The 19906-nt window shown below is 34.9% G+C and overlaps 2 protein-coding genes across 3 annotated transcripts; one reads left to right on the top strand and one right to left on the bottom strand.

The window, feature by feature from the left end:
- Window positions 1–324: 324 nt before the first annotated feature.
- Window positions 325–11811, bottom strand: LOC121419424 (kinetochore-associated protein NSL1 homolog). Its single transcript, XM_041613886.1, has 6 exons — window positions 11615–11811; window positions 6671–6755; window positions 5046–5203; window positions 3391–3451; window positions 2773–2834; window positions 325–1139 (listed from the first exon to the last, which is right to left on the bottom strand). Exons 1-6 carry the CDS (start codon window positions 11807–11809, stop codon window positions 864–866), a joined length of 837 nt encoding a protein of 278 aa, XP_041469820.1. The 5' UTR covers window positions 11810–11811; the 3' UTR covers window positions 325–863.
- Window positions 11812–11997: 186 nt separating this feature from the next.
- LOC121419423 (putative deoxyribonuclease TATDN3) lies at window positions 11998–19758 on the top strand. 2 transcript variants are annotated; one of them, XM_041613885.1, is made up of 9 exons: window positions 11998–12101; window positions 13181–13213; window positions 13668–13787; window positions 14696–14797; window positions 15445–15554; window positions 16132–16187; window positions 16969–17081; window positions 17857–17934; window positions 18768–19758. In XM_041613885.1, exons 1-9 carry the CDS (start codon window positions 12036–12038, stop codon window positions 18912–18914), a joined length of 825 nt encoding a protein of 274 aa, XP_041469819.1. In that variant the 5' UTR covers window positions 11998–12035; the 3' UTR covers window positions 18915–19758. The 2 variants fall into 2 exon arrangements, with proteins under 2 accessions (XP_041469819.1, XP_041469818.1); XM_041613884.1 differs by having other exon boundaries at window positions 17854–17934.
- Window positions 19759–19906: the final 148 nt, after the last annotated feature.

Raw genomic sequence — 19906 nt, 5'->3', positions numbered from 1 at the left:
GACCTGTTGCCAAAAAAGAAAAACTCTTGACAATATTTTTCCCAGAGCTTTTCAATACATTAAGTGTCAATGGCATATTTTTGCTTGCCAAAATTTTGATGCAACGGGCCCTTGATGTCCTGATTGTGGGCCATTTTGAAAATGAAGTCCATCCTGATAAAATCAGGATAGTTGGCAGATCTGCTTTGTTCTAGAGATTTAGAGTAGCCTCCTAATACCTTCAAAGCCATCTGTACCATATCCCAATATCAACACTATTGTTACATAGGTCAACAACATGTGTGCAGTCAATGACATTTATTTCTTTTTTTTTTTTGCTTGTCAATTTTTGCAGCCAATGAAGATGAGGAACCTCCTAAATGAAAACCCCTAAGTACAGAACTTACATATGCCGGCCCAAAAAAGCTGTAAGCCAAATAAATTCTTAAAAAAGTTAGAAATGGACGTCGCAGAGATTAAATAGCCCCCACCATATTTCTAAGGTGATTTTATGTAAATTCTTCAAAGTAACATGGGCACAAGCACATAATCTGTGTAGCTTTGATTAGATACACAATGCACATGTCTATGCAGGCACTGTTCTGCTCCGTATTTAAATACGCAAGATCAAAACTTATCTAAGATAAAAAATCTCAAAGATAAAATCTGATCTCAGAATACCAATTTCATTCTAAAAGTAAAATTAGATATGTTTAAAGATGAAATCACCTCAGAATACCACCCTAGTTCTTTAAATCCTATGATCTAAAACACCTGATATATCAAAAACCAGGCAAAGGAAAAAAAAGTTCCTCATGGCCCTTCTTGAATGGGATTCCCTGTATTACATAAAGTTCACATTCCGAAAAGTTATTTTGGTTATTTCAGGTTGATTTGTCAGAAGCTTCAACTTTGAAATTGTTATTAATTGGATGACTTTGAACCTTGAGGGCTCGTAAACTGTGTCTGGGTGTTTGCTTTATTGGGGACGGTGTCTCATTGGCTAATCTGTGCTGTAGAGGTGTCAAAGAGGCAGCCATCTTGCTTTCATCCGTCAGAGGTTGTGAGATGATCTTATAGATCCGGTTACTCTTCATTGATGACCTCAGCTGTCTTGCTTCAATCAATCGAGATGCCTTATCCTCCAACAATGGCAGATCCTGATAAAAACAGAATAGTGAAAATATTTTAGGATACGATGTCAACCCTAAATTGAACATTAAATGTTAAATGACCATGGTAATGATTCTCAATATCAAGGATTCCATGTAAAATTCTATTTTCTGCAATGAGCCCTATTCCTTGTGATTTCTCAGATTGTTTTTCTATTAATATCAATCACAAGATAAGTGATGTTCAGGACCCCATGACAACAAATTTGAGCTCCAAAATAAGAATGATTTTTAAGACTGTATACAATGATCATCATATGGAATCAAGCATACAAGTCAACAGCATTATCAATAGCTTAACATTACAAGCTCCTAGTCACCAGATTTATTGAAGTATGGAAGGACTAACTGCAAAGTGATTTGGAAGTGTAGATAGTAATGGCATAGATTACTGTTCGCTAGAAGATTTTGGAATCACCAGCAAAAAATAATCAAAATGTCCTGTACATTCTGCTAAGTTACATAGCACTAAACACAAACATTCTTTTATGGGGCTATGCAAACTTTTAGCTAGAAAGTTTCAGATTTGGAAGTAATAATCTGAATACAGTATGAAGGAATATGAAGTGGAATCCTGTACAATAGACATTCTAATTACATTATAATTTTCACTTGCTAAAACTTGACTGTCCCTTCAATTCTTCCTCTCTTCAGTTGATAGCCACTTAGTCTTTGTCTAATTCCACGGTTATCAAATATCACTAGGATTACATCAATTTGTTTCCAGAATTTGGGGCAAGTGCAGTTCATCAAAAGACTGTGTTCAACCTTATCAGTAATGAATGAATTGGGCACACCCTTACTAGAAAATATATAAAGGAGCATGAAACCTTTGGAACAAGATAGCTTGTGTGAAAACAGAAAAATCAAAGAAACAGATCAACAAAAGTTTGAGAAAAAATCAGACAAATAATGAGAAAGTTATGAGCATTTGAATATTGCAATCACTAATGCTATGGAGATCCTCCCATTGGCAATGCAACAAAGATGTGTGATGTCAATTGTGAACAACTCTCCTCATCACTTTAGTATATATTTCACTTAAAATGCCTCTTTTATCACATCTATGAGTAGATCATGTGTTCTTTCTATAGGAGAGCATGTAATACAGATTATTAAAGAATACATCATGGATAAAGAGTTGCATCATCATAATAAAAAGCAAAAACAGATATTTTGGTGGTATTTTATAGTCGATCAAAGGTAAAGTTGTTCACATGTGACATCACACATCCTTGTGGCATTGCCAATGGCAGGATCTCCATAGCATTATTTACTGCAATATTCAAATGCTCATTACTTTCTCATTATTTGTCTGATTTTTCTCAAACTTTCTTTGTTATCATTCTTTGATTTTTCTGTTACGACACAAGCCAACTTGTTCCAAAGGTTTCATTCTCCTTTAAGTCATTAACGGTATTGAAATGAAATTAAAAATATTTATTAGAATTGGGGTCTGTTGTAGACGGAATTTGGTCAATAAATTTAAATAACACAAATGTTCTCTTCTGAATGGTTGAGAACCAAGATGTAATTGATTTTAGGAGTAGTGTTTAATTGCACACATTCTGCAATGCCTCCCTGGTTTTACATGAACCCAAGAGGTAATGATTTGGCTCACCCGTGATATAGCAGATATGGAACATCCTGCTTCCTGAAGTCGCTTGGATTCCTCATCAAGAACTGTGTGAACAAAAACTTAGTTAACAGCTCAATCAAATATTGTACGCATATAATTTTTCAAAAAATCCATGAGGGAAAAATATCCATGTCACATGGATAACTTATCTACTGAAAAAACTGCTGAGAACCAATGAACTCTTGAATGAAACGCTTGAGATTTCAAGCATATAATCCCACCAACATATTAGAAACTGCCATAACAAGAAATAATCATTAGATAAAGATATTGTTTTCAAGCACTGGCCAAGATTTTCTCTATCTTACAAAATTTCCCCATAGTTAATACAATTTGAGACATCTAAATTTCAAATAGACATTTGATAAGTATACTGAAATGGCTGTTACTGATCATTAAAAAGAGACTGATTATCACTTAATGCATCTCTCAGAACAATATTCAATCATGAAGTACTTGAATAGAAATTGCTCTATCATGAATCAATATGTACTTATCAATACTTTTTTTTAATTGAATTGAATAAATTTCCAAATCTTACTGCCACATATGAATATTAATGTGTAATAATTGTAACATCATATAATATTGGAGAATTACCTTGCTTAGGCAGCTCTTTATCTTTTATCTGTACTGGCTGTATCACTGGTTTGTATTTTTCCTGGAAAGACAAAGACTGGTTATTAATTGAATGAGCCAATGGATTCTAAATCATCAAAATCAGCTGTAAAAAAATGATGTGGAATGTTCACATACTGCTCTTTTGGGGATAAGACTAAGAAGGGAAGTTCACCTTAAAGAAAAGTTCTTCGTAAAAAAAAGAAAAAATAATTATATCATATTGACTGGCCTTGAGGGGAACATCAAAATATGTCAGCCGAAACAGAATCATACTGGCCCGAGTCTTTCGACAAGGGCAATATGGTTTTTAAACCCTAAATAGACTGGGCTATTTCGATGCCTAAGAAGACAGGAAGGGGGGGGGGCTGATTCAGCCCCCTTATGATCTCGGCCGTCGATCGCAACAAAAATTGGCATGCACGTTACCCATGGCATAATCTTCAAAAAAATAATATCAAATTCTGCGAAAAATCTCATTGCTCATTAATTATGTTAATTTATGTGTAAAATCATAAGTTAATTGCTCTAATTAACAAAATAATGCCCTTAAAATGTTGATTTTTGTTTCAGATACTCTTAATAGGCATCTGATCAAATTTATTTAAAAAAAATGTCAACATTACATTTATTTTTTTATGCATTTTATTGCTTTCTAAATTTCTTATATATTTCTTTGTTTTTTGACTTTTTGTTTTTTATTGTTTTTTCAATGGAAATTGTCTGAGACTTTATTTTGACCATAAACAAGATAAAATAAATTGGTTTCAAGCAGTAAAAGGAAAAATGATACATTCATGAATTTTGGCTAAAAACACTATTTGCATTGGATTTGTACACAAATTCATGTTTTGGAGCAATTTTGGGTCTGCATGCACTTATGAAATGTTGCGTGATTTTGGAACCACATACCCGGGGGTTGCAATTTTGGTCTCAAAAGTTGCGCGAGACTTGAAAGTAAAAAGTCAGCGGTCGACACAGTAAAGAAATTTAGCACGGCGGATTTATCATGAAAAATGTCGAGGGGGGGGGGCTGAATCAGCCCCCCCCCAGTCTTCTTAGGGTTAAGGGCAACATCTTTGATGTTTCCTGAAAGAAGAGCCAGTCGATATTATTATTAGGACGTAAGGCTGTACAATGGGTGATTTCAAGTTCAGTATTGACCTATTGGTGTTAGGTCCATTTATACACGAGTGTAACACCACACATAAAATGGTTTAAAAAGTCACTCACTAGTTTAGTTTTGATATGTCAATAATGTGATCTGGATCAGTTTTACAAACTCAGAATAGATTTTGGAGCTGGGGGAAGCAATCCAAGTTCCAACAGAAACTTAAATGCCAACACCAGACCTGAAATCACCCAATGTGTATTTAAAGCTACATTGATATTCATTGAAGTTTCAATGTCAACATCATTCAAGCCCTCATAAAGAAATTGTTTACTGGACAATAATTTAATCTTTCCCCATTTTACATCAGAGGGCTTCTACTGTGAAAGGCACAAAATACCACATGGTTGCACTTGACCATGTATGTGTATGTAAAACACACAAATCTTGAACAATCTGTTTATCATACTTGAGTTATTTTCCCACCATTAAATGAACCCAGAACACCCCTAAATCTTCTCCTTACCACTGCGTGTCTTAAATGCTTCATACGCTTAGTGACCTCATGAGAAACCTTGGTAGGGTGTGTCCTTCTCTTAGCTGTTGTCTTCACCATTAGTTCATCTAACTCAAGTGTTCTTGTTGAAACTTCTTTCTTTAGTTCCAAATCTACTGCTTCATAATCTGCAAGAATGAAAATTTGGAACATTAGTGCTGCACAGTTTAGATCATTGCCAGCTGTAATAACCACAAACATTGTCAAGTAATGTTGATACAATACATTTTCAGCTAAGGCTAAAAACAGAGTGGAGATGGGGTGAAGCTTGTGGATGACATTTTTATGACATCAGTGAGTTTTTTTGTACCTTTACATTCAAACGTCAATTGTTCACAATAATGTGATATATTGGCTGTTCATTGTCATCATTGTAATATTATGCAGCCATACTTACCTGTACCCCAGGGGTGCTAATATAACATTAAAAACAATCCCAGTATTTTGAGAGATGAAGAGAAAAAAGCATTCTGGGTAAAGAAGCAGTATTGTCAACTTAACTGCATTAGATGTTGTGTAAATGAATGTGGAGAAAATCTTATTTTTATGAAACCTGCAGCATTTTCATAAAAAATGTATTATATAAGAACTGTGGGTATCTATAGTTATCTGATTAATCTAGACTTCAATATTTTTCTCATGTGAATACGGTAGGTAGTTCCACTTGGTCCCACTTTTCTTCTCTGCATTGTTCTCATCACACATGGTCTAATCCTTGTTTGCTGATAACCAGTTTGTCTACTAACCATTTAGTCTAATTGCAATTCAACACATTCATCATTTTGCCTAGTTTCTAGTTAGGCTATACCTATTCCAACTAGTATCCACTTGGTCTAGCATTTAGTCTTTATGATTAAAAACTGTTTTTGAAAACAAATTTTCATTTTTCAAATGCAAAATAATACTTATACATACATTAGTGTAAATTAGATCATATTGGCATTAGCCATTATACTGACAGACCAAATAATAATGGTTGGACCAGAAATAATTAGACCAAATTAGTTTAGCCTTGATGGTGTCACACAGTCTGAGAATGAGACCATCTGCTGGTAGACCAAGTGGTTTTAGCCTTGATGGTGTCACACGGTCTGAGAATTAGTCCATCTGCTAGTAGACCAAGTGGTTTTAGCCTTGATGGTGTCACACGGTCTGAGAATTAGTCCATCTGCTAGTAGACCAAGTGGTTTTAGCCTTGATGGTGTCACACGGTCTGAGAATTAGTCCATCTGCTAGTAGACCAAGTGGTTTTAGCCTTGATGGTGTCATACGGTCTGAGAATTAGTCCATCTGTTAGTAGACCAAGTGGTTTTAGCCTTGATGGTGTCACAGGGTCTGAGAATTAGTCCATCTGCTAGTAGACCAAGTGGTTTTAGCCTTGATGGTGTCACACGGTCTGAGAATTAGACCATCTGCTAGTAGACCAAGTGGTTTTAGCCTTGATAGTGTCACACGGTCTGAGAATTAGACCATCTGCTAGTAGACCAAGTGGTTTTAGCCTTGATAGTGTCACATGGTCTGAGAATTAGACCATCTGCTAGTAGACCAAGTGGTTTTAGCCTTGATGGTGTTACACGGTCTGAGTATGAATTTACCTTTGGTTGTATTCCCATCTTCCAATGACTGACTCCATGTTTGACCGTCTACTGTAATATTGTCATGGACTGTGTTTTCATAAATCTGAATAAGAAAAAAAAACAAAACAAATTAAACAAATGACTACAACATCCTCAACATATAATAATTGAACTATTCACACAGCCATTTGGTACTGATGATTCATAATACAGTCAGGCACCATATGTCATCTACTTCAACATAACCCTTGTTGGATCACTCTTCTTTGGTTAAGTATGGTATACTTTATTAGGATGGTTTCCATATCCTGCTCATCCTACGGTCTTCTTGGAATGGTCAATTTTCATACTGATTCATGATTATTGTAGTAATGTAGGGTCTATGCAAATCTTTCCTGGCTTCGTCAAGTAGTTTTCTGGCCAGTCATTTCTATGATTTTTTTTTGGATCAAATAATGATTTAACAAAAGAAAAAAGAGCTTGAATTTTTAGATTTGAATAAATCTACATAATTAATGAAGTTCAATAACAATAATGCAAGTCATAATAATATTGGGCACACATTTTATAGCACACATATCCACCTTGTTTATAGGTGCTCAAGGCACCATTGTATTAGCCCGGCTAAGCTAGTCTACCAATTCCAGTGCTTACAGCTTTTTTTTTGAGGAATTATTTCCTATTGGTACCAATTAAGCTCACCTTGGTCGAGTGCAGCACATTATGGATCTATTGAATCATACATGGCTGGGATTCAAACCCATGACCCTCAAATTCTTGAATCTAATCCACTGGGCCACAACGCTCCATAATTCTAGACCATCCCCCAAAGACTTATATGTATACACACAAATAAAACAACTTAAGTACAGGATTACAAATTACAGCATTTCATTGCAAGCTACTCAAAAACATGGTTTTAATATGTTCCTAGGGGGTCAGTTTCAAGTGGTAAGCCCTCAAAGATACATCAAATTTAGCCTAAAATACTCCTTCTTTTTCAGTTTAATAATTCAATGAAAATCATAGGGAAAAAATATAGTTTTGGGGGAAAAATCTTAGCTTTGTTCAAACTTAGCCATCTTGTAGCCTATATCACAGTCCACGTCCCTCGCAATGCTTGATTTTTGTTGACCCTGCAAACCTGGGAATTAAAGCCATGTTTTAGTTTTACCTAAACACTCTGCAGCGTGATGATATGCCCAATGCTGCACGTCATGGAAAAAAAAATTTTTTACTGAAAATGTCCATGGTTTGACGAATTAGCATTGAAATAACAAAAATTGTAAGTTTTCTTCTGTATTATTTGCAATTAAATGTTTTATATACATGTACCATGTTTTATTCCTAAAATAAAAGCAAATAGAGAGGCCTCAATTGGGAATTCTTCTGTTGTCTGATGCGCAAGTCTAGTGTTCTGCGGCCAGTGTGGCATTGCTACTGATTTTTCTTCTCGTTGACTAATTATGGAGCTTTCTTGCCTTTTCTGAATTTTTCGTATAAAGAGGGCGTGCGATTTATCTTCATATCTAAGACATTACAAGTGAAAGAAAAGGCACTAAAACTCTTTTACACTTAAATCGATGCAAAGCGTTACACGAAGTCGGCAAAGCTAGTGTCCAATATTTTTATTGTAAAGACTTTGATGGAACATTTGTTGACAAACAGTGTGTGTGTGTGTATTTGAGTTTTGTCAGACGTGTATCAATCAGATACATGTATGATTATTTACGTCTGGGACTGACTTTTAACGTCACCATCCGAAAGACATGACCAGGGCTCAAACCTCGACCCTCTGCATCAATTTGTAACTTCCCCACAGCTTGGATTACAGGCGCACGCCACAACGCCCAGTTATCATTGGCTCGCACTGCTGGCTTTGTTCAAGGCACATAGAATTTTCTATTTTTTGTTCAATTAGTCATCGCTTTGAATGTTTTCCAAAAAGTGTTATCGTCAGCAAATATAATCTAAAAAGTATGTTTTTTAATTCATTGCATTTATTAGTAGTCTACATTTTATCAAACAATCAGAGGAATTGCACATGAATTTAGAATCTAGTACCCCACACAAATTAATTCACCGCCGAATAAAAAATGGCGATCACAAACGCAAATGAACTGCATGCAGGTCGTGCACAATTTCCGTTTGCATTTTGGATTTGGCGCTGAATTAATATGTGTGGGTATTGCAAACCAGCTTCAAAACACTGATTTTGAGACGTTTACAAGAAAGGGCAAGGAGTGAGTCTGTGTTCGATAGAAAGTTTAGTCACTGTAGAGTAAGCTGAATGTATGTTTTGGTCTTATGTTGCCTTTGTTACCTAAAAGGACAAGTCCACCCCAACAAAAAGTTAATTTGAATAAAAAGAGAAAAATCCAACAAGCAAAACACTGAAAACTTCATCAAAATCGGATGTACATGTAAAATAAGAAAGTTACGATATTTTAAAGTTCTGCTTAATTTCACAAAACACTTATACACACATCCTGGTCGGTATGCAAATGACGAGACTGACGACGTCATCCACTCACTATTTCTTTTGTATTTTATTACATGAAATATGAAATATTCTCATTTTCTCCTCATTGTCAAGTGAAGCAATGATTGATTCGTCCATGAACATCTGGAATTAGAATTGTTTAATACTATATGATTCAGTCAAGTCGGTCCCTCTGGTCAAATCTGTAAAAAATGAAATATTGTATAAGTCAAACAATAAAAAACAAAAGAAATAGTGAGTGGACATCATCGACTGACTCATTCGAAGGTCAATGAGTTGTACATATTTGATTTTTCTCTATACAAATCAACATTTTGCTGGGGTGGTCTTGACCTTATATCTAAATATAAAGTGCCACATTTTGTGACTGGTTTTGAGAGCAAGTATTTGTCCCCCAAGGGTTCGGATAGGATCATAGCCTAGGTGGAACGGAGGGTAGCTGTACTGAAGTGGAGCCTATACGAACCATCGCCTGAGAATAGGCTCTAATTTGCCTATCTGTTTTAAGTGTTATGGGAAAAGTTCCCCCAACTTCGAGTCTGCGCAGTCCCCCTTGTCTTTGCACATACGTATCTGCGCAATTCTCATAAAAGAAGATACACAACAAACTTTACACATGCAACACATAAACATATATTTATTAAAAAATCCAACTCAAAATGGTGGAAAAATAATGAATTTAGGGCATTTCATGTGATGGCCTCAAAATGCAGCCTTTCTCATCAAAATAACAGAATCGTGTGCAAAGTGAATGGGTGCGCACTGCGCAGACATATGATGGGGTAGAGTTCTTCCATTTTTTCCCCTCTTGTTCCAGTCTGGTGTACAGTCCGCCACTGGCGTATTACTTTATTATCGTACCTTGATCGTACCTGAAAATGACTGCCCAAGGTTTTTTCAAGAAAATCATATATTTCTTTCAAATTTTTATGAGATATTTGGCACACTAATGTCTAGTATGAATCATAGTTAAGTATGATGTAGCTTGTACATGTAAGGAACATTATTCAAATGAAAGATTTTATGAAATAAAAATAAATTCACATTAAATCTTATTTCAAATCGTTAGGTGCGCAGACTTGGGACCACCATCATCATGAATAAATTTTTAAATATCTAGCGTACTTTTTCTGAAAAAAGAACCATGTCGCGGGCGTGGCATTTCTAAAATAATAAAAATTTAAATAAATGAAGCTATTTTATTTTTAGGGATATTCAATTACCGCCTTACCGGTATGATGGGGGGACCTAAAGCTACGCACTTTGTTTTCAAACAATAAAAACTATCCCAATTCTAATATCTTTCACTAATTTGTGGCAAACATTCTAAAGATCATTAACCAAGAAGAAAATATCGCAAAAACTCACTAATAGTATACGAAAATCCTGCCGTGTTTTCCGAACACCTCTTGATTTCGCCACCTGATGTAGAAGGGGTCCTAAAGCTACGCACTCGACTTGCCATGCTATATTTCCTGTGCCTCAATTTCTAAAATATATTCATATTATCCCTATAGGATAAAATAAAATTTAAGCGAATATAACTCCAAATTCCAAACAATTGTTGGTTTCTCTGCATTTAGAGATTTACTGCAGCCTCTGTAGAAAAAATTGAATAGGAATCATTCGTCACTCTGCAGTCACAGTTAAGTTCCACACAGAGCAGTAGAGGCGCACGGTCAAAAGGATTACCTTGGCGGCTTTTTTTTTTTTTTGCTTTGCAAAAGGACAAAAGAAACAACACCAACAAAAACACAATTTTTTCCACCCAAAATTTTGTCTCGCTGAGGCCAGCGCCAGAAGCCCATTTGTTTTGTGTGTGGATGACAACAAAAATCCTTATCAAAACAAAAGTAGATGGTGAAAAGGTGTAAATTTTCATGAGGAATCTGCTTATCACATTTTTATTTGCCGCCAAGGTAATCCTTTTGCCGCAAATGTAAACAAAGATTAGACTCCGAAACTGGAGACTGTCTCTGAAATTGGATACCCAAATTCTTTACAAAAGTCTCTGATATTGGAGATAATCTCCCACATTGGAGACAGTCTCCAATATTTATTGGCCATGCGCTTCTACTGCAGAGTGTGCATTTGCCATAAAAACTGTATGCGCAATGAGTGGTGCGTAGCTTACATGTAAGTAGGACCCACGCAGCTTAGGACCACCTATATATATACCATACATGAAATTGACTTCACAGGCTTTGGTAAGTTTTGTAGAAGGAATTGATTTTATTAAAGCTAACGTTGTTAAAAAGTATTCTTAAATTCGCGCGAAGTGTTGCGTGCGCCGGGCCTTTCGTGGGCACGGCGGCTTGTGATGCACCCATCGGAGATCTATCCCGCTTCGCCGGCGGAACTCCGACGTCGGACGTGTCTTGATCCGACTAACGAGTAACGGCCCGGAAGGAAAGTGTCCTCTGCATTCTGCTCGCAAAGAGGGATACATGCATACGTACCTCCTTAAATCTTTGCTTTAATCCTTCCCTAAATTCCTCATTGTACTTTGTTTTGTCTATGTGCTGGTTAACTGACGACAAAAGTGTTGTGATTGCTGTTGAAACTGCCTGTTTACTGCAGCAGCTTATCTTCCGCGAAGCCTTGGCAGCATCTTCAGAATCCATTTTCAATCTTTGCGCGCCACACCGCATCATATACATACGGGTACTTATATTTAACATATAGTAATAAATTTTGAAGTTTGAATTTAAAATAATTCATAATTCATTTTTTCAAATTATTTTTTTTAATTTTTAGATATTTGAAATAATTCAAAAATCCTAAATTCTACATAATATAACAAAATATGAAAGCTATAATTTTCTAATATTGATAGAGGCTCTTGTAAAAAAACGGTGAATCCCCGGTAGATGATGAACGATGGATGCTGGTCGTGGAACATTTATTGACTGCCATTGTCATTTAGCTGCAAATGATTTCAAAGAGGTAAATAGACAGCCTTATATGATATAAATTTTTGTCAGTCCACTACCTATGAGGTTAGATTTTTGAAAATGTGAAAACTCATGTAAAATTAAAATCTAACTTTGTCTTTCAAACTCAAAGTCAAACTTAATTAAAGACTCTTTGTCATGTTTGTTGTGCATTGTGTGGAACATAAAAATATTGTTTGTCTGCTTTTTCTGGATGACTGACATGACTGAAGTTCAGAATCAAACTCAAAGTAAATAGGCGTTTTTTTTATCGGGATGGCAGAGCTTAAGTCTAGCCAAGAGGACTCTGTATAATTGTCATCACTGATCCAAGGCCCAAGTAGAGATATGGTATATGCATTTAAACATAGATCTACACGTGTATGGATTTCCATAGAAAATCCATATTAATTAAAGCATAATTATTTTGAATCTGAGATAAGGTTTGTAAATTGTAATCCATGCATATAGGATTCAAAATTAATTAATATTAATTGGTTGTTAATTCCGCCGAACTTCGTTGGATCCACTCATCAATTTATAGTTATACAGAGACTGAAGTGAAGTTCTAACTCGATCTGTACAGGAACTCAATTGCCATATGTTTATTAAGTTCGGCTAAACCAGGGAAGTGAAGTTGCGCAACGGCCGAAGTAAGTCATTGTTTTTTTTTCCTTTTAAGTTGATTTTTTCTGTTTTGGTGCATTTCAGGCCAAAACGGAATAATATCAATAATCTTTATTTTGGTCCAGTTCTTTTCATATATTTTTATGAAATAAAAAAAAATTGATAAGCCCCATCGCCGTTGGGGATTTTGCATTTTTAACCCCCTAATGGCGGCTGCACGATTGCAAGCCATCTGTGTACAAGGAGAAAAAAAATGTTTAAAAACTCCTCGAAGCAGACGGCTGCCAGCTGACTAACCTGCTTGCATCTCCAGTTCTCCAGACCACAATTTACCCACGCTTTCAATAAGATGATCTCTGTCTCACTTCGAGAGAGAGAGTACATTATATTTGATATAATTTCCATATACTGATTCTATATTTTGCATGTTTCCCATATCCTTTTTTTGTTTCTTTGCATTTGTAGGATCTTGCTGAGGTGATTTCCAGAGCCACAAATGTAAGTAAAGTACGAATTCAACAATGACTATTGAATTTTTCCCATAAAAAAAATCTTTAAAATTTTCGAACTATTCAAACTTAAATTTAAATCTTAGATGGCACCAACTTGGTAGCGCGTCGCTGAACTTTTTCAATGGCTTTCTGATCACATACATACCTTGGGTGCCAAATGGCATTTCCATACTCAAAAATAGGTCTCACCATGGACCTACTACTATGTCCATAGTCCCACAAATGGTTTGTAAAATTTAAGAATGGTATCTTTATCTCTATAAATGGCCTGATCAGAACAAGTACACGGTTGGTTTGAGTACGGCACTGAATTTACAAATGAGATCAAAGTTTCATTTTCTTTTTTTTTAGCTAAACTTGGTACTTTACGTAGGTAAAAGTATTATTGTCAACATGAATATGAAAGCACAGCTCTTGTTTGTTTTATTTCATCATTTTAGAATGGAGTAGAGGCTGCATTAGTAGTGGCAGAACATCATGGAGAGTTTGAGAGGATCTTAGAGTTATCAAGAAGCTTTCCTTGTTTTGTGCTTCCATGCTTAGGTGTCCATCCTGTGCAGGTATGCTCTACCGATTCTGCCCAACCCTTTGCAATAATTTGTCTGAATATATTCCATTATCATTACTTTTATTGCTGTCCAATTATGTAGTTTGCTTTTAATGACACATCATATAGTGATATCAATGGTTATTTGATACATTGTATTAGTTTATTTATTTTTTATTATGTTATTGGAATACATCCAGACATACATGAGCTCAGCATGAGGCAAAACCATTGTTGGAGAAGTCCAACCCCAGTTTCAAACCATGAAAAACATAAATCACCCCAGGCCAGTTATATAAGTATCTAAACATGCGTTTCTTGACCTCGATGGGTCAGAAAAAAACTAAACCGCAATTACATAAGCAGTGTGCCGATTCTAGCAAACTCGCTTGCCAGCGCATGCAGTCACTTTTATTTTTCTCTTATAAGTTTCCTTATTTTTGGGCAGATTTTCTTCATTAAAAATTGTAAACAAAATAACATTGGATTTGACGTAATGTCTCTGAATTAGGGTGGCACAAGGAAAATTTGAGGGGGGAGGAAATTGCCTAAATGTGACATCATTTTGAGGCCTAATTTTCTTTTCAACCAATCAACAGGGCTAATATACATGTAGATTTACATGACCCAGATATTACTGTTTTAATACTCTTTCTTTCTCTTTTTTCCTTAGTTAATAGAGGATTGCAATAACCCTGGACTTGGTTAATATGATTCATTTGATTTTTCAGTGAGAAAAGTTTCAGGATGAACTTTTGAAAAAAAAAAGCTTAAAGATATTTGAAGTTGCTTATAGATTTCACTGATTCTGTATTTGCAGTTTCATCTACTTTTGTATTGACATTATATTTTCTACTTTGCATTTGAAACACTTTCATCAAAACTTTTGATTCTGCTATGTAAACTTTACTTGACATACAGGGCTTAAGTCCCGATACACAAAGAAGTGTAAAGGAGAATGACATTGAGGAGGCATTGCTTGATATTGAGAAATATGCTGATCAGCTGGTAGCAGTTGGGGAGGTGAGTTAGTGATGAGAATATAAGATCTTTTAGGAAGATCATTTTCATCAGTAAACGTCTAGATCAAGTGTAAATCTGACCGTCTGTATGCAGGATCTTCCTATAATGATTTTTCTCTGCTTTTTGCTTCATGTGAAATGATGTAGTTCCCTTATATTATCATGACTTGAGTAGTTAACGAAGTGAAGTAAAAACTGACAAAATGGGAGTATAACATACAAAGAGTGGATTGTTTCATTGACTGAGAGAGACTGAAGAAAACGTAGCAGATTTTGCTCAGCAATGGATCAATCATCAGTGCAGGACTACATCCAATTGATTGAATGATTCTCCTCAGGGGTAGTTTTCATAACCTCAACCCAGCCACAAGGCATGTGTATTAAATCTAAATGTGATATATACTATTGGCACAGATTTCAACTAATCCTATTATTTTATTTGTGTTTTTTTAATGAAAAAATGCACAGGTCCCATTAAATTTTTTTCTCTCTAAAGATGCTTCTTTTCCATCCACAGTAATTTTTAATTCCTCAAATATTATACTGCCAGTAATTCTTTTAATGAGGTCATATCCCTGTAGAGACCCTGTAATATCATTTTACAGTTTTAAGAAATTTTAATTTACCATGTATTTTATTGATTCATAGGTAGGATTGGATTTCACTCCAAGGATTGCAAAATGTTCCGAAGACAAAGACATTCAGAGACTGGTTCTAACAAAACAGATTCAACTTGCTAAGAGACTAAATCTACCCCTGTAAGTGAAAAACTTTAAATAAACTATACATAGTTTTGACTTTGACAAAAATGAGTGGAAAATTAATTGAATCTTTTTTTCCTTTATAAGCTTCTTTTTTTTGCAGTGATTTTATTTTGCTAATTTTGTGAACTTATACAACATTGCTAACATTTCCACTTCTACATATTGCCTTTAATAACTCATGAATGTAATAGTACGACCTCGTAGCAAAGCTTGATCGTAGAACGATTTTGATTATGTATAAATGATTGTACTATTAATCACTGTGATTTATGTTAGGACATGTACCAAAATTTTGAATATAAAAACTGTAAGTAGCATTCATGAAAATATGTGTAAGCTTGAATATTAGCTAATAGTAATACTAATAGTAATACTGTCATGAACATATAAAGGCTCTGGTAGTCGATGGTAAAAACAACTTTATTCAATAGAACTCCGCAAGCGTTGCATTATCTGGATTTAAGATGGAACGAAGTGCACATATTGTGAGAGTGATAGGGAATGGTAGGAAATTATTAAAAATATAAATATTTCTTTTATCTCATAGTACTCTTGTATTTTTTGTTGACAGAAATGTTCATTCTAGATCTGCAGGCAGACCAACTATTGCTTTGCTTCATGAACAAGGTATTTTCTTCTCAATTAGTATTAGCATCCTTTTTACACAAAAGATGAAATGATTTGGAATTCTGTAAGTTATTCTTATTTACCCAAAGGGACATTATTTATTTTAACCATATCCTGAGAGGATTTCAGAAGTTGGGGTCTTATTGTGAGGTTGTTCGCAAAATGTCAACAAATGCTTTACTGAAACTTGCAAGGGGTATTTGAAGTGGCAAGATTCCACACATTATTTGTAGTTTCTCCTGAGTTCTGAATATCATCTTCAGCAGTATTGGAAATCTTGAATTCAAACACATATTTATGATAAGGTTAATTGATCTAATTAAATTTGAGGTTTCAAAGTCATGAATGTCCATCATAAAAACGTAAAATGTTAGTTGTCTCAATTGTATACTAGATAATAAAAAAAGCAGGTTTAAACTCATTTTGTGTATGCATGTATAATTGATGACCTGATTAGATCATTAATTTAAGAGTATGAAAATTGTAGAAGTTAAATGTGAAAAATAAATTTCAGATCTGGCAGTTTGGAGGCACATATTTTACATCAAAGATCTGTTATTAATAAAAAAAATATTTGGCTTCTTGTTGACATGTCCATTTCTTTAATTAAATAAAGAAAGAATTTTTTTATTTTTTTGAGGAAAATGATACCTACTACACCAAAAGTAGTGATAAGAAATATGTTTGAATGTTTGTTTCATTTATAGAGAATTAATATTAGTCATACAGATTGTTTTATATTTATGGAAATATTATTCAGATTTCTGTTTCTTGATGGCAGGTGCTGAGAATGTATTGCTTCACGCGTTTGATGGTAAGCCGTCTGTAGCTATGCTGGGTATACAATATGGCTATTACTTCTCCATACCGCCCTCTATAGTTAGGAGTGGACAAGTAAGTGAATTTTGCTTTTATGCTGTCTTTGCTTCATTACAGAATGATTATTGACATTAATACTAAACAGGTAATGCTTTAAAAAAGGTATGACATTCCAATATGAAAATCATTAAAGAATATCAGAGCTACTTTGGCTGGAATGTAATTGATTAATCTACTGTGCCAAAATCTAAAACCAGTACATAAATATCTTTATTGATACAAACTTATATTCTAAATTTTTCAACCTAGAGAGTTGTTGTTTTTATATGATTTTAGATAGTAGGGTCCATGGTTTGATATAAAAAAAGAGTTCAATAATGAAGCATATGATCACAGGAATGACTGATATGACCTAATAGACCATAATTATACCTCTAGGTTTTTATTTGTCTATTATTGTTGTTTGGTCTTACTATTTTGGTACAAGTTTTAACTTCAGAAACAGTTGAAACACTGACGGATCCGGGGGGCAAAGTCAGCCTGTGATCCCCCCCTTTGAGAGGCAGAATTAAAATTTGTAATCTAAAAATACCGCCAAAGTGTTCTCCCCCGTTTTGAAAGTGAAGACCTTTTTTTGCTTTTCAAATTTTTCCTCGAAAAAATGTGCTCCCCCCCGCCTTTTGGAAAATCCTAAATCTGCCTCTGGGTTGAAATATTTAGTTTTACTCTTTGCTTCCTCTCTCTCTCTTTCCAATTATATCTCCCTCTCTCCCCCTCTTGCTCTCTCACGATCTTTCCTTACCCCCCGCCCCCATTTCTCTCACTCTCTCACACACACATGGACAAGAAGCAAAAGCTAGTTAAACAGCTCCCTCTTGAGAGGATTCTATTGGAGACTGATTCCCCAGCATTGTCTGCAGAAAAACAAGTAAGTCTCTTTTCAAAGTTCTTATCAAGTATTACATTAAAATTCAAAATTTAAAGTCCTCTGAAAAATATTTTACAGTTTTTCAGCGGGCCAGGAGCTTGACCAAAGCAAAACTCAGATAATATGTTTCTTTACTGTCTGGATGCCTCTTTTCCAACAGTAGCTGTGGCATGGTCAACATTGAAAACTTAATCGAGGTCAAGTTTTGAAATATAATCATATGGACCTATTTCATGAACTTGGACATATGGGTTCTAAAGTATCACTGATCAACTTGCATGAGTTTCAGGTCATAAAAGTCAAAGGCCTTAGTGTCAATAAACTTTGATCATGTTGGGGTATCAACATTGAAATCATAGCCAGAATTATGATTTTAAATATTAAAGATAATTTTGCAAATGTTAGTCCCTATTCCATAAAACTTTTGTTTAATGGTTATCATGTATTAGCAAATAGACGAATGTAATTTCAGATTACTGAGAAAAGGTCAAAGGTCATTTGAGGTCAACAAACTTATGATTTTATTGCCAAATGGATGTTTAGAGGTTCTTTCATTTCTTTGTGGAAAAAATGACTCATCTAAATTGTTATCAAAGTCAGCATTGTGCTATATTTGATTGCACAATATTGGTAAGACTGCCAGAGTCATTCCACTGTCTAAAATATCAGTTGTTTTGCTCTGATGGGGTTTGAACCTTGGGACTTCATTATTCATATTCTATCCACTTATCCACACCATTTCTATGAAGCCCATTTCTTTTGTGAATATTTTTTTATGAGGTAGTGTACAGGAAGCGATCATGAATATCAATTTTTGTTCTTTTTTCACTCAGAAACGGAATGAACCCAGTAACATTCATATATCATGTGACTACATCGCAGAGGTCAAAGGTGTGTCAGTGGAGACAGTTCGGCAAATCACCAGAGAAAATGCCCTGAGACTTTTCCCTAAAATTCAGAAGTTTCTAAAAACAAGATGACATTTCAAAGGACTGTAGCTTATTCATTTTAAATTGATGAAATAGGAAAAATTATTTAATGTGGCCATTGTAAAATGATTATTAGGCCAATTTATGGATATGAACTATTTATGTTTATTCTATGTAGAGATTTTCATTATTATTCTTTTAGAACTTGGAGAATAATAATAGTTGTTAAGTTTTTAAGAAGTGTAGTATTCATTGATCCAGTGGTCCATCCTATGGCATTTCCATCCAGAGTCAAATTATGGTGCGAATTTCAAATTTGTAATGAAGGAGAATTCTTTCCTGAACTGGAAAAATGTAGTATAATCCGCTGGTTTCATGCATGTACTGTACATTTATGAAATATGTTAGATAATAGCTTATATTAGAGTTAGTTTGGAAAATCACTACTTGATCCAGGTCTCTTCCCACTTAATCTTAATCTGACTCAAATTTCTTTGATCCTTTTTATCTACAGGAAACTCCATGTAGTAACAAATTTAATCTGATTGCACCATGTCCTTGATCCATTTGGTCATATTAGGCAGCCATTCTAAAGCTGGGGTAATGAATATCCAGCATCTAGAAAGATCACTTCGGCCAGTATTTACATGTAATTCTTGAATCTCTGTATTTTACACAGTATTCTGCTTAATTATTATAACATCTTTTTATTCAATTACTTTATTTGGCTAGGTATTTTGTTGAAATCCAGGTCAGCTCTCTTCCTGGCTAAAGTCTGACTTGTATGCCGTTTACAAATTCACACACATACAGTCATACATTCTGCTTACAGACATACTTTGGGTGAACACTGTACTTGAAATTACCCTGTCCATTATTTGACTTAGAATTATCAATGTCATCACTGGCGGATCCAGAGGGGGGGGGCAAAGCCGGCCCATGCCCCCCCCCCTCCTTTGAGAGGCACAATTGAAATTTGTACTGCAAATCAAAACAGAAGTGTGCCCCCCCCCTTGAAAGTGGAGACCTTTTTTTTGAGGGGG

Source organism: Lytechinus variegatus, chromosome 7 (genome assembly GCF_018143015.1).
Source record: "Lytechinus variegatus isolate NC3 chromosome 7, Lvar_3.0, whole genome shotgun sequence".
In the NCBI taxonomy this organism is placed as follows: Eukaryota; Metazoa; Echinodermata; class Echinoidea; order Temnopleuroida; family Toxopneustidae; genus Lytechinus; species Lytechinus variegatus.
Note: the sequence above shows the minus strand (reverse complement) of the source record. Positions and strands in the feature narration are given on the sequence as shown.

What these genes read in the sequence shown, in the direction of transcription:
- LOC121419424 (XM_041613886.1), bottom strand. Translation starts at nt 11,809, where the DNA reads ATGATGCGGTGTGGCGCGCAAAGATTGAAAATGGATTCTGAAGATGCT. An exon ending in AGATGGGAATACAACCAAAG is followed by an intron (nt 5,204 to 6,670) that starts GTAAATTCATAC and finishes TCATTCTTGCAG; the next exon opens with ATTATGAAGCAGTAGATTTG. An exon ending in AGCATTTAAGACACGCAGTG is followed by an intron (nt 3,452 to 5,045) that starts GTAAGGAGAAGA and finishes TTGTCTTTCCAG; the next exon opens with GAAAAATACAAACCAGTGAT.
- LOC121419423 (XM_041613884.1), top strand. Translation starts at nt 12,036, where the DNA reads ATGGATGCTGGTCGTGGAACATTTATTGACTGCCATTGTCATTTAGCT. An exon ending in AGCTGGTAGCAGTTGGGGAG is followed by an intron (nt 14,798 to 15,444) that starts GTGAGTTAGTGA and finishes ATTGATTCATAG; the next exon opens with GTAGGATTGGATTTCACTCC. An exon ending in TGCTTTGCTTCATGAACAAG is followed by an intron (nt 16,188 to 16,968) that starts GTATTTTCTTCT and finishes TCTTGATGGCAG; the next exon opens with GTGCTGAGAATGTATTGCTT.